General features: G+C 40.4%; 1 protein-coding gene across 2 annotated transcripts in view; it reads right to left on the minus strand.

Moving 5' to 3' along the window:
* prmt3 (protein arginine methyltransferase 3) overlaps nucleotides 1-12500 on the minus strand; it is a 59861-nt gene that overhangs the window by 26054 nt on the left and 21307 nt on the right. For both annotated transcript variants that reach the window (XM_032515083.1, XM_032515091.1), the window contains exon 11: nucleotides 4782-4860. In XM_032515083.1, the coding sequence (XP_032370974.1) occupies nucleotides 4782-4860 (79 nt within the window). The remainder of the gene's footprint in view (nucleotides 1-4781; nucleotides 4861-12500) is intronic.

The following is a 12500-nucleotide window of genomic DNA, read 5'->3' on the forward strand; positions in this document are numbered from 1 at the left end:
TCGGGTTGCTCATGCGGCCCTCGGTAAAAATGAATTGCCCACCCTGTTCTAAAGTTTAGTTGCTTATTTGGGCTTGTTCCCAGCTCCATAATAAGTTGTCAAGCAGATATTTTTTTCTTCACGTTTATCTGTATTTTGCTAGTTTGCTAACTTTCCACAACATCACACATGTTACTAGTTAGTGTGTGATACGTTTTTTTTGTACGTTGTACATTTGATTTCAGTATTTGTTAATAAGTGATTAATAACCCACTGTTAAATCAGATAATAGTTATAACAGCTGTGACATTAATGTACTTATTTTGGGTTTATTTCAGAAACTTCATTCATATCCAGCAATATACAGCTTGTGACTCCCTGTAATGCACCATCTTACTACAAACTAAAAAGTTGAACTAACAATATGATATTCAAAAGTTTTCTTTAATAACTACATAACACAATACTTGTACTTTTACTTTCAGTACTCAAGTAGTACATTTTAAAATGAACTACTTGCAATACTTAAGTACAAAAAAATGGTGAATACTTTAGTACTTCTACTTAAGTGGGGTGCTTAAAGAGCACTTCAGCGTTTACTTAAGTCACTTTTTTGATAGAGCATTTGCACTTTTACTTAAGTATGGGTCTGTGGTACTTTTTACATGTCTGGCTAGATGTTTGGCTGACTGCCATGTAATATTCTTAATATGACATAACAATTCATAAAGTGCGTTGCGCTTGATTAGATTGCGTAGTCAGTTATAGTTGACTAACTTGCCACCATAGGAACCAAGGTTACATAACCTAAAAAATAGGCCACAACTTATGTGCACAAAATATGAGAACAGGTAAAATGCTTAAGCATAAAGCTACATACATAGCAGCAGCAATAGGAGATAGAAATAGTAAGAAAGTTGCACAAGCTAGAGCAGACAGCCTTGACAAACTGTTAGCAGCAACAGCACAAACTGTAAGCAGTTATCAATAGCAAGCAGCAGCAATAACTCTTAGAAGCAGTATTCACTTAATTCAAATAGCATGCCAGCCAATAAGCATAAAGCAACAACAGTCAGCAAAATATTAGTAGGGTCTTTATCAGATACTTCCATCTGAATACAGTAGGTGCTTAGCTGGACTCCATATTCCTGCTAACCTAAACTCCATCTGTTAGCTTACCAGATGCTATGTCTAGCTAACAGCTGATCAGCAGCACAGCACAGATATTACCATGAGCCTGACCCATTGAAATCAGTCCATCTATATTTTAGATATAGTTATCCATATTTTGGCAAAATGACTGGGTTAAATATCTTATTATGTATAGCAGAAAAGCAGATTATGATGCAAGAGTGGTTTGACAAGTTCCTGTAGACTGTTTGATACCTTTTCCGCCTTCAAAAGAAGGTTAATAAACTTCATTGTTACTGCACTTTTTAAAAACAAAAGTTATTAGGTGTTTTACAGGTGAAAAAAACAGAGGAGGGATAGAAGACACAAAGAATAATCCAGAAAATTTGGATTCACTGTAACTGCTGTGAAACAAAGCTGGCCCAATCTTTCAAATATTTTTACTGCCACTGTTTTTTTATAGTTAAAAAAAAAAAAAAAAGCCTTCCAATGAGCATGTTATTTATTTAACCTGGCATGTGTGTTAGTGTTCAGTCTCACATAACCTTTGACACATCTGACCATAAAGTGTGTGAATGGATGGCAACAGTATAGTGATTGGCAACTCATGGTCTCCCATTATTAGCTGAAGCCTGCTTGTGACCCTGTGAGTGTCACCGCACCTAATGACAGTGCACACGCACACACACCGTCTGAGAGACACACTGAAAAAGAAATACAGGGAACACAGAGACAGAGAGATGAATAGGCAGTGGAGGGGGTGCTGTGGTTGGAGAGCGAGAAAGAGGAAGAAGGTGGGGGTTGGTGGGGGGCACACGGTCGTCCCCAGATTCATAGCTTTGACATCTGCGTCCTTCTCGACTCGCTGCTCACAGCCCGTTTGTCATGGCCCCCACCAACCCCCACCACCCTACTCTTGTTCAGTCCATCTCCCCCATTGGTCGGCTGTGAGAGAGGGAAAGACTGTGTGGGAGGGGGCATGGGACAAAACAGATCCCTTTTCCCTGGACGCTGTGCCAGGCAGGGACACATTTAAGGATGAAGGGGAGGTTAATGTAGTGGGGAAAATGAGGGAGCTGCTGTAGCTCTCTTCTAATGTAACTTAAACACACATACAGCAGCGCTGCAGGGCCGGCCACACACGCACGCAGGCACACACGCACACGCACACACACACAGGAAATAAACTAAAGAATGGAAGTTGATAAATCTAATGTGACATAATAACTGTATTAGGATCAACAAACAGTACATTTAAAAGGTCTTGGTTTTGGCATTAAGGTGCAGCAAAACAACAACATGGAAGAGTCTTGACTTGTAGAACTGGCACAGGTAACTAACCCCTGGCACCGTGCATGCTGAATTAGGCATGGGAAATAAACATAATTTATCGAACTAGTGAAATTATGAATCTCTTTCTGACCTAAATATATGATTTTTTTGACAAGAATAAGAATTGTCTCCATTTTTATATAAGGAGGGATGTATCAGTTGTACTGGGAATTTGCAGTTGGGGTTTTAGGCTTCAGAGCTTAAAAAAACTGTCCCATTTTGATTTTATGTAACCATATCAAAGCAGCACCCTTGGGTGAAGTCGATTTTTCCTGGTTTTGAGTGGCAGTAGATCCAGAGAGAGCAGCACATTCTGGGATCTCAGGGTTAAAGGCTCATGACGAACCATACGGTGTCCTCTGACCTGTCACTTTCTGCCTTTCTCTGGTCGCACGTTTGCCTGTCCAATCTCTCTTGCTAACAGATCCATCTCTATAGGTGGGGTCATTCTGGCTGTCAATCTGTGTGTGTGTGTGTGTGGTGTGTGTGTGTGTGTGTGTGTGTGTGTGTGTGTGTGTGTGTGTGTGTGTGTGACCTCTCCCTCGTGTCCCAAGGAGCCACTAAAGGCAATGTGGTGGAACCGTTCCTTAGTTGGCACAAGTCATTAAATCTGGTCACTGGCAGGAATGGGATCACTCGCTCACTCAGTCACAGTCACACAGTCACACCCACAGTCACACAAAAAAATGCTCTGGTCTTATTATTTTGACTACAATACTTTAAAATCACAGTTAAAATATGCATCTTATAGACTACATTTTCCTTGTCAGGATTTGTGCTAATTAGAGTTACTGTACATCCCAAAATGTAATTTTGATTGTTGAAAAGGTTCACAATAAAATCCCAGGCAGCATATGAGGTCAAACCGACATCAACGTGATCAATCCAAGCCGCTAGTGCAAAAATGGTGCCCATTTTACTCTCCACAAGTCTCCCTACTGTGCCCATCCTTCAGGCCAACCAGACAGGAGACATGTTGTCTTTAAAACAGCTGTGTGTCGGGTTGAGGTGAGCTGCTGAGCCTCCCCCTCAGCTGTTTGTTACCCCACCTCTGAGTATTGCTCTGATTAAAAGGCTGAGACATTTCCATACTCAAGTTGTCTTAAAAAAAAAAAAAAAAAAAAAAATACTCAACTCACAGACATTCATTTAAAAAATACAATTTTTTGTTTCAGAGTAAAATCCTCCATTCTCCCTCACGTTTTTGGTGCATTTAATACACCTAGTTGGATAGTACTGCAATGCTTTGCTGCTTGTATTGACGTGTACAATTTGACACACCCAGTGGGAACTAGAGGAAAACCAATTCAATCATCCCAACTTGTTACTTGTAATAACCACAGGGGGCTGGTGTGAGCAGTTTCTCCCTGCTGACAGATGAAATTTTGAAATCTTAGTTTTACACTGCGCTGCATCACCCCAACTATTCAAAGGCAGGGGTCGGGGAAACCAAATCATGTAGATATACAGTACACTGTATGTGGAGAATTCTATCAATAGTATAAATGTTGTAAGATTTGCAGATGAAAAACTTTATTGCCATTTTTGGGGTTTGAAACTAGAGTTAGACAACTTAGACAAAAATGTGATCATACCAAAGATTTTCAAGGGTTATGCTCCATATGGTAGTGCTTCCATAGTGGAGAAGGACAGGGAAGCTCACTGTAATAGATGCAGGGGGAACATGAGGTGGCAGGTCTGATGTGGAATCTATATCAGCTGATAATTAAACAGCAGCAGGTAGTGGAGATGCTGTAGTACACCTTAGTTTAGTCTTTTCACAGCTGTTTAGTGTTGGCACAGACAGTACGGTAGCTTTTCAATTTGAATTCAGCTCCTCAAGCCAGGTAACATATGTGTTTATTAGTCTGTATTGCCTATGAAGCTGGTCGACGAGATAGTTTGTTAACTTGCCGCACTGAGCCTTTGATTCAGGTCAGAACAAGAGGGTTTTGAAGCACACCCAAGGTAGTCTGATCTACTGTACAAAGAATGTTCACATCCGCCATATGCTGGAATGGGTTTGGCTGTCTGTGTTACTATAGTGTTAACAATGCCAAGCAACGCCCCCGACACTCCTCCCACTTCCACATGCCACTTTGGTTGATTTTCAAAAAACTGTACAGAAACAGCTTGGGAGGCAGTGCTTCATCACTCTTAAAATTAAGAATTAATTCCCAAACTATATTATGGAAAAATTGCATGACAATGCCTAAGTAAAAAATAATCTTCTGTTCAGTTTTTTGGCATATGTCATATACCTGAGAGACATTGGCAACTCCAATGTATCAATTATTTGTGCTACCTTCATTTTGTGGTGAAGAATAGATGGGACCTACCTGATCCACCGTCAGCCAGGTAGAGGTCTCTGGCATACAGGACAGAGTCCAACATGGACTCAAACAGCAAGAAGTAACCCTGGAAAGAGAGGAAAGACACATTATATCCCAGGTATCTTATGGAACAAGGTCACTGAGAAAAGCAGCGGTTTATACAGCATTATCTAGTATCTTTGGCAACACAAGACAGGTAATAAATGAGTGCAAGGAGAAGAGTACAAAACCTCAAGACAATTCAATTATTTTTAAATTCAAGATCACTATAGTGGAAACCTGAATTAGCCATGACCGTGAATTGAGTGACGTGCCCACGTGGTCTTCCACCCAACATGCAAAGGTTTGACACTGGGTTGACCTCCTGTTCTGCTCCGGTAGACGGCACATTAACCGTGGTATTATTCCATTAATGTTGAAATTGAGTTTTGTCCACATCTTGTTGGCTTGAGTGGCGGGTACTGCTGACAAATGGCTTTTTCAGCCTCCTACCCTCCAACCAGCCGATCAACCAATTGGATAAGCCCGAGCTGCAACGCTGGCACTTTCGCTATGGTATTTATGTGCACCACATTTGGGCGGTTTCAAACATATGGGAGGGCACACGTCCATCTGAGACAAGGAGGTGAAGCAAAATCACTACATGCACATTTTCCTGTAACTGATGGCCCATATCAGTCATTTCAAAGCACTGAGGAACTCACTGACTGGCTCCTTCAGGAACAAAAACACCCATCAATGTTTGCAGATCTGTGTTTTACAAGAGCCCAAGGAAAGGAATGTTGAAAGTAAAACCCCTTACATTTTCTATCTGGATATTTGGCTCCTTTGGTTTTCCATCACAATGATAAATTTGTCCGCATGTTAGCTGTACATCTATGAAGCCTTGTGTGCCTTGATATGGATTTCTGGTGCAGTTCTGATGGGCCATCTGATCCTGACATTTATTCTAATATAAATCACATTAGTGTTTAATCATCAGTTTACCCATGACCTGGCAATGTTCATTATTGTGTAATTTGTACAGATTTACAGGTCCAGCATGTAGGACAGAGAAGGAGCACAAAGGTGGAAAAACATCTCAGAACATGGCAAGATCTCTAAAAATAGGTCCAAAAGGGGAAACATAAGCAACAGTCAAATCATCACACAGGTTGCAAACCAGCTGACAATTTAGCAACATCAACTAAACCATTTTATTCGGAGGATAATGTTGTAACTAATCCCCCAGTGCACTGGAAAAATGCAAAACTACACCATTACACCATGTACAGATGGTCAAAGTTGATCCAGTCAGTTGGTCTGTAAGCTGTGGTGTATGTTAACAATGAACAGTTTGGGTTATCATGTTAAAATTCCTTTGTTCTCTCTTCCAAATAAGTTTGATTTAGCTGTTGTCTTGTTTACAACCTGCCAGATCTTCTGATAATACTTACAATACAATACTTTTGTGAGTGCAATGCCATATTTATATCCCGTGGAACCGAGGCCTCAGATATGGAAATAAAGCCCAAGTTATACACCAAAGTAATGAGCAAAAGTTAAACAAAAGACTACCATGGCCTTAAGACTATAAGATAGATTTGAATAAGCATTTCATAACTGGTTTGTGCATTGTGGAACAATAATAGAAGTGAAAATGTTTTGTTAATATACTGGCCTTTATCAGGTCATGACCAATAGAAGTACTGAATAAAGTAAAATGTACAACTTTTTTAACCAAAATGTCTCATTACAAAGCAAGCAATCAACATGATAACAAAGAGCTTTAATTTCTGGGAAGTTTAATATTTGGAAAACGTCTCACTACCACTATACTGCAACGCTGGACCCATCCGAGCAAGATGTAAGCAGCTCTACGGTGACACAATTGATGAAATTTGAAGGGTAAACTACAAAATGAGAAAACAAAATTGCCTGAGTTTTGTTTAAGATTCCAATACCTCTACTTTCTCTTTAGAGGGATAAGGAGAGGTGAGGGCCAGGACAAAAGATAATGAGGACGTGGGGTGGAGGAGATGCAGTGGCCAGCAGAATAGTAATTCTCTGAGATAAGAGGCCTATTATTCAAATAAAGACAACCTTTTATTGGAAAAAGAAGAGCAGAGAAAGCAGCAGACAAACAGGGGAACCAGCCCTGATTAAGAACTAATTCTAAAATCGTCACCATCACTGTCATGGGCCTGAGCTGATAATGGTGACAGCGATGAAGCTGATATAACCGAGTCATCCTCGGCGAGGCGATAAAGGGAAACGTTCTCTCAGTTTATCAAGAATGGACTGGTCTTGAACTGAAGTCAGGCTCTCGAATTGTCTGCTGTTGACTGTTGTGGTCCAGTTGGTGTCCTTAGCAGCCAAGCGGGTCGTTTTTAAAAACCCTCACACAGAGAACACCAGCCTCGTAATTTAGATCCCAATTTCACGCGACACTGCTTCTCTTGAAGGGAAGAGGATGTGAGAAAGAGATGCCCGAAAGCAGAGTCACACCTTACTTTTATCGTCAACAATGCTCCAGGATTACTGCCCCCCCTGCTGCCCTCCATATCCTCCCAGCAGCATGTACAGTACCACACGCCCCTAATTTATACTTCTGCGATGTTAATTACCAACAAAAAAACTGAAACATAGACCTACTTCTGTGCCATTAAAATAGGATGAGAGGAGGGCTGGAACTAAATCAGAAGTGCTGACATGTCTGTCAGACTGATGTCTTGTCAGGTACCTCTGTGCTATGTGTCATCACTAAAGGTTAAATTAAAAACTGAATGGCGTAGCAATTTTGGGCTGTATCACTGTAGACAGTGCACAGACAGCTAGATGTCTATGTTTTGGTCACACCTGCTGTATGGTTTAACAAGGAAGGTGTTGGAAAGTTGGACTTTTAACGATACACAGGCATCCTTCAGGCCAGTCAGTGTTGATATTTTAATTACGAGAACACAGCGCTCATATTTAATATCCCCTCACAGTTTCATCCGACTCAGTCCAACAGTGTCTCAGCATTTTAATTAAAAGTTCAAGTTTTAAAATAATTCCTACCATTACTACACAGTTGGCAAAATGTTGCAGGACAGTGCGAAGATGAGGCATCTCTTCTTGTTTTATCATGGCTGACCGGTAAAGTTTGTGATTTAAGTTAATTGTATTCCACAGTGTAGACTCAGTTGTAGCACCCACATTAGCTCAATTTGTAGAATGTTTGAAATAATGAGTGAATGAGAAGAGAGTGAGAAAACCCACCACCGGACCAATTAACTGCACGAGAGACAACAACATGAATCTTAATGTCCAATTTGTTTGAAAAGTATTGCTTGCAGGCATAGAAGAGGTGCCAAATAACCTGAGAGTAAAACACCACAACACCAAAAGTCAGATGAGGTTAATTGAAGAAGTGTTCAAAACTGAGTTAGCAACATGTTTAGGTTAGCTTAGCACAAAGAAGGGAAGATGGGATCACTAGCAAGCCAAGGTTAAAAAATTACGCCTTCAAGCAGATCAATTCAAAACGTTCTTATTTGCGATGCATTAGCTAACAAACTAATCACTAATACAAAAGAGCCCGCTTGTTCAGAGGTATAAGACGGTGGCCATCACCACGGGTACAGGACGCCTGAGATGCTGTGTGCAGCCATTTTTGGTTGGTGAATGGCTCCAATGTGCAAACTAACAACTCATTTAAACGCAACATTTCATATTTGAATACATTTCAAATGCACAGATTGTCGGAAGGCAAGCTACGCTCGCGGTTTCCTCCGGCTTCCAGTTTATTTTCTAGGCTAAACAAAAAAATGCATGAGTACCTCTGCATTGAACGAACAGAAATGAAATTGATACATCTGTCAGTACAAAAAAGCACAAATTATTGAAGTATTGCTTAAAAGTGTTAATACTTATGCAATTTTACAGCTCTGTATCACAAAAGGATCTTTGTGTATCTGCTGTCACCAACGTGTTGGTTGATCAATACCAGTAAATCAAAGTAGACTGATCCGCCTGGTTTAAAACTGAGTTTTTTTTTCCTTCAGGGGAAAAAGGAAAAAAAACTTCCCTTTATGTTTATTCATTTGTGTTAAGAAAACAAGATTAAATCTCAACAGACTAACTTTTTTTTTTTTTTATACCATTTCCTCCAATCGATGTGTCTGTCTATGTGCTCAGTGACATAGACGGGCCGAGGTGTTGGTGCAGGAAGCAGCTCAGCTTTAACTGTCAGCCAGCCAGGCTGGTGCAGATGATGCTCTGCAGTATAGTCACTGTGCATTTCCATAAAAGAGACTAATGAAAACCTAATGAGAATGGGCTGGAGCAGCTTATACACATTAACACAATTTGCATATAATGTACATTCCCCTGAGTGGGCTACCACACCGACTCACATCCACATCTACATATGCACCAACACACACACACACACACACACACACACACACACACACACACACACACACACACACACACACACACACACACACACACACACACACACACACACACACACACACACACACACACACACACACACACACACACACACACACACACACACACACACACACACACACACACACACACACACAGAAATGCAAATGCACTTTTACAGCTGTGTTAATTTATGTGTAGGATTTCAGTTGTAAAATGTAGCACTGCAAGCCATTTTCTCCACTCAACTAAAGACAGGAAAGCATTGCAGGAATAATTACAAGAGTTTTCTGTGTAGAGTTTTTTAAGAAAACTCAAACTTTTTAGCATTTGGGTAAAGTCAAGGGCAGTGGCAACTCTAGAAAAAGCATTTTGGTAGGAAATCTGCATCAGCAGTTTACACTTTCCTCCACCCTCTAGTTCCTCCTCTCTGCTACTGCATTCAATATATAGTACGTCTTCCTCAATTACTGCAGATCATCATCATCACTTCCAGTCCCAGGAGGGCCAAGGCAAGTTAAATGAGACGGGTGTGCATGTATGAATGTGTGTATTTCTTGCAGTATTTTCACGCTTCACTGAATACTGAAGGCGCCTCTTCGTCAACATGCCTCTTCTATACAAGTCTACATTGTCAGGTGCTACCAAATTAGCATACACATAACATGCATATCCGAGTAATAGATTTTGGTGTGTTAATGCTCGGTAAGTGTACATTGTGCAGGCTCCAATATCAGCCTAATTTCCATTTAAAGGCATGCAAATGAGAATTGAGATAAGATAGTGTAACAGCAAAGTCATTTTCAGTATAGCTACAAGGTTATTAGAAGCAGTGGCTCTTCTGAAATCAATGATAAGAACATTGTGTGTTTTTAGAAGATGGTGCGATAGTTTCCATGGACGGTAAAACATCTCGAACAAGTCCGTAAAAGATTTTAAGACATTAGGAAAATGGCAAATTTTCACCTGGATGTGCTTGTATCCAATATATGTATTTTTTGTTCAATTATTTACTACGAAATCTATATTTTCCAGATTTTATCTCGTCATACAGACATTTGCTGTGCAGCTCATGCAGTTAAGTCTTAGCCTCAATGTGCAGACTGGAAACTTTAAACCAGAGAGGGCAGTGGAATACTGTCAAGGCTGTAATGAGGGGAGAAACTCCATAATCTCAGCAGTAGAAGACCAGATAATCTGATGATAAATACAGGCACACATCATTTCCCAACGCCTGGATTTATTGTTTGGAATTTGGGAAAGGCACCTTTGCATTAAAAGTTATTTGGTTTTAAGGTCAAAGTCTAAGTCAGCAGCATAAAAATAAGACAATGTCTGCCTTTGCCAAATAAAAAATTATGGCTGGGAATTGACACATACACTATAAAAATCCTAATATGCTTGTATCCGGCTGTGTACTGGTCCAAGCATTCACAAGCCACTATTAAATTCATCATTTTGAGTGAACGTGGAGGCTATTTCTCTCCTTAAAAACATTGTCAACTGAGCACGGCAGGATTATGGGTTCGTGTTTATGAGAATGACTGTTTGTGAGATATTTCAGGTTGTCACGTTCATGTTCTGCATGTTGCAGCTATTCAAACCAGAGAGCAGTTATCTCTTTCCTTGTGATGTTTTGACCAGATGAGTGGATTGCAACATTGCATTTTAGATACATATAGAAGATTTTATTGTATTGAATTGCATTGTGGGCTTTTACATAACACCCTGCCCATAAGCGCCTATATGCCCGTATGCCAATGCTTCACTAGGCACGAAGGGGGCAAAACAAGAGTTGCATTAATACAGATGGGTGATGAGGAAACGTGTCTCTGACTTGTTGAAGATAGACACATTTATGAAAATATGATTATGTCATGTGAGAGATGGAAGACCGAAGATTTTTAGAAAACTTGATAATACATCATCCCGGTAAAATTTGTATTTCAGCAAGACCAGGTGCAAAGCAAGGACTCTGTGCTTTAACAATTTCTTGTGTTGTTGCTTTTCACAAAAATGTATAATAAGCAGCAGGACATAATTTACCATTAACAGTGGTCCGTATGTTTTTGCAGCAGGAAACAATAACTTTAAGGTGCGTGTTGAAATTTAACAAAAATACACAGGATTTGTTTTTTTCACCTTAAACTGTACATATCAAACTGCCTGGGGTCTCATTTACAAACGTGCCGTACGCTCAAAACAGGGCTGAAATTGTGCGCAAACTCTGACCCACGCGTACGCACATTTCGGAGACAACGGGAATTGGCGATGCAGATGGTGAGGAGGTGACCTCAAGTCTGACTGCAGAAAGTAAATGCAGGAATAATGACTAGTCTTAATATTTTTAACATGTTTTTTCTCTCCATATCATTCACGTTATAATGAAGATAAATCCAGCAGGGTTATTTGTGCTTGTACTGAGTGATGATTTTTCCATAAACACCTTTTAAAAACCAACTCAAATTTTAAGTCACAATTTGTTATGAATATTTAATCGGCGCTGTCTCAACATCACAGAGTCAGCTACGGAGCGCAGGAAGAGGAGAGGGCCTGACTCCATGGAATACATGATAGCATAAAATACCCTACCATTAGAGAACGGCAGAACACAGTGTGACTAACTAAATGTCTGTGCATGTATAAAAAAATGTCAAAGTTGCGCATTTGTTACACTTAATGTCCTCGTTATCAGTCATAACTTTAATACTGTTAGTACTGTTAATACTGTGACAAAACCTGCATGAAGAAAAGTGTGTTTGCCTTTTACACTTTTGTCTTCAAATTGTATCGCTGGGTGGGGGGGTACAGTTGATGCTGTGCTTTTGGCAAGGTGTTAACAATCACAAATTGTTGTAAACAAAAACACTGCCGTGACCCCCCCCCCCCCCCCCCCCCCCCGTGCGTAATGCTGCATGATGGCTCTGCTGGCCCTGCAGGAGAACTAACCCCAAATGGAAGAACCAGGAGAGAGAGACTTCGGGGACCATGACGATGACTGGCTACTATGACGATTTAAAGTCCCTGAAGCCTCTTGGATCTATGTACTGAATCGGGTCCAGTAGAGAGGGCAATGCGCCGGAACAGTGCCATCCCGGTCCAAACACGTCCTCGCAACTCTGGGGTTAACGGCTGTTTACAGCTAAGTGTTTTATATTAATATTCTAATCTTTAACTTTATCATTCCGATGTGTTTGGATATAATATAGTTCAGGTTAAATGTTCTGTTTGATTGGCAGCAATTAACAGAGCGTCTGAGAGTTTTTTTGCTTTTTATTCGCCAGTCGTCATGAAAGAACAACTGCC

This window comes from Etheostoma spectabile, chromosome 1, assembly GCF_008692095.1.
Source record: "Etheostoma spectabile isolate EspeVRDwgs_2016 chromosome 1, UIUC_Espe_1.0, whole genome shotgun sequence".
In the NCBI taxonomy this organism is placed as follows: Eukaryota; Metazoa; Chordata; class Actinopteri; order Perciformes; family Percidae; genus Etheostoma; species Etheostoma spectabile.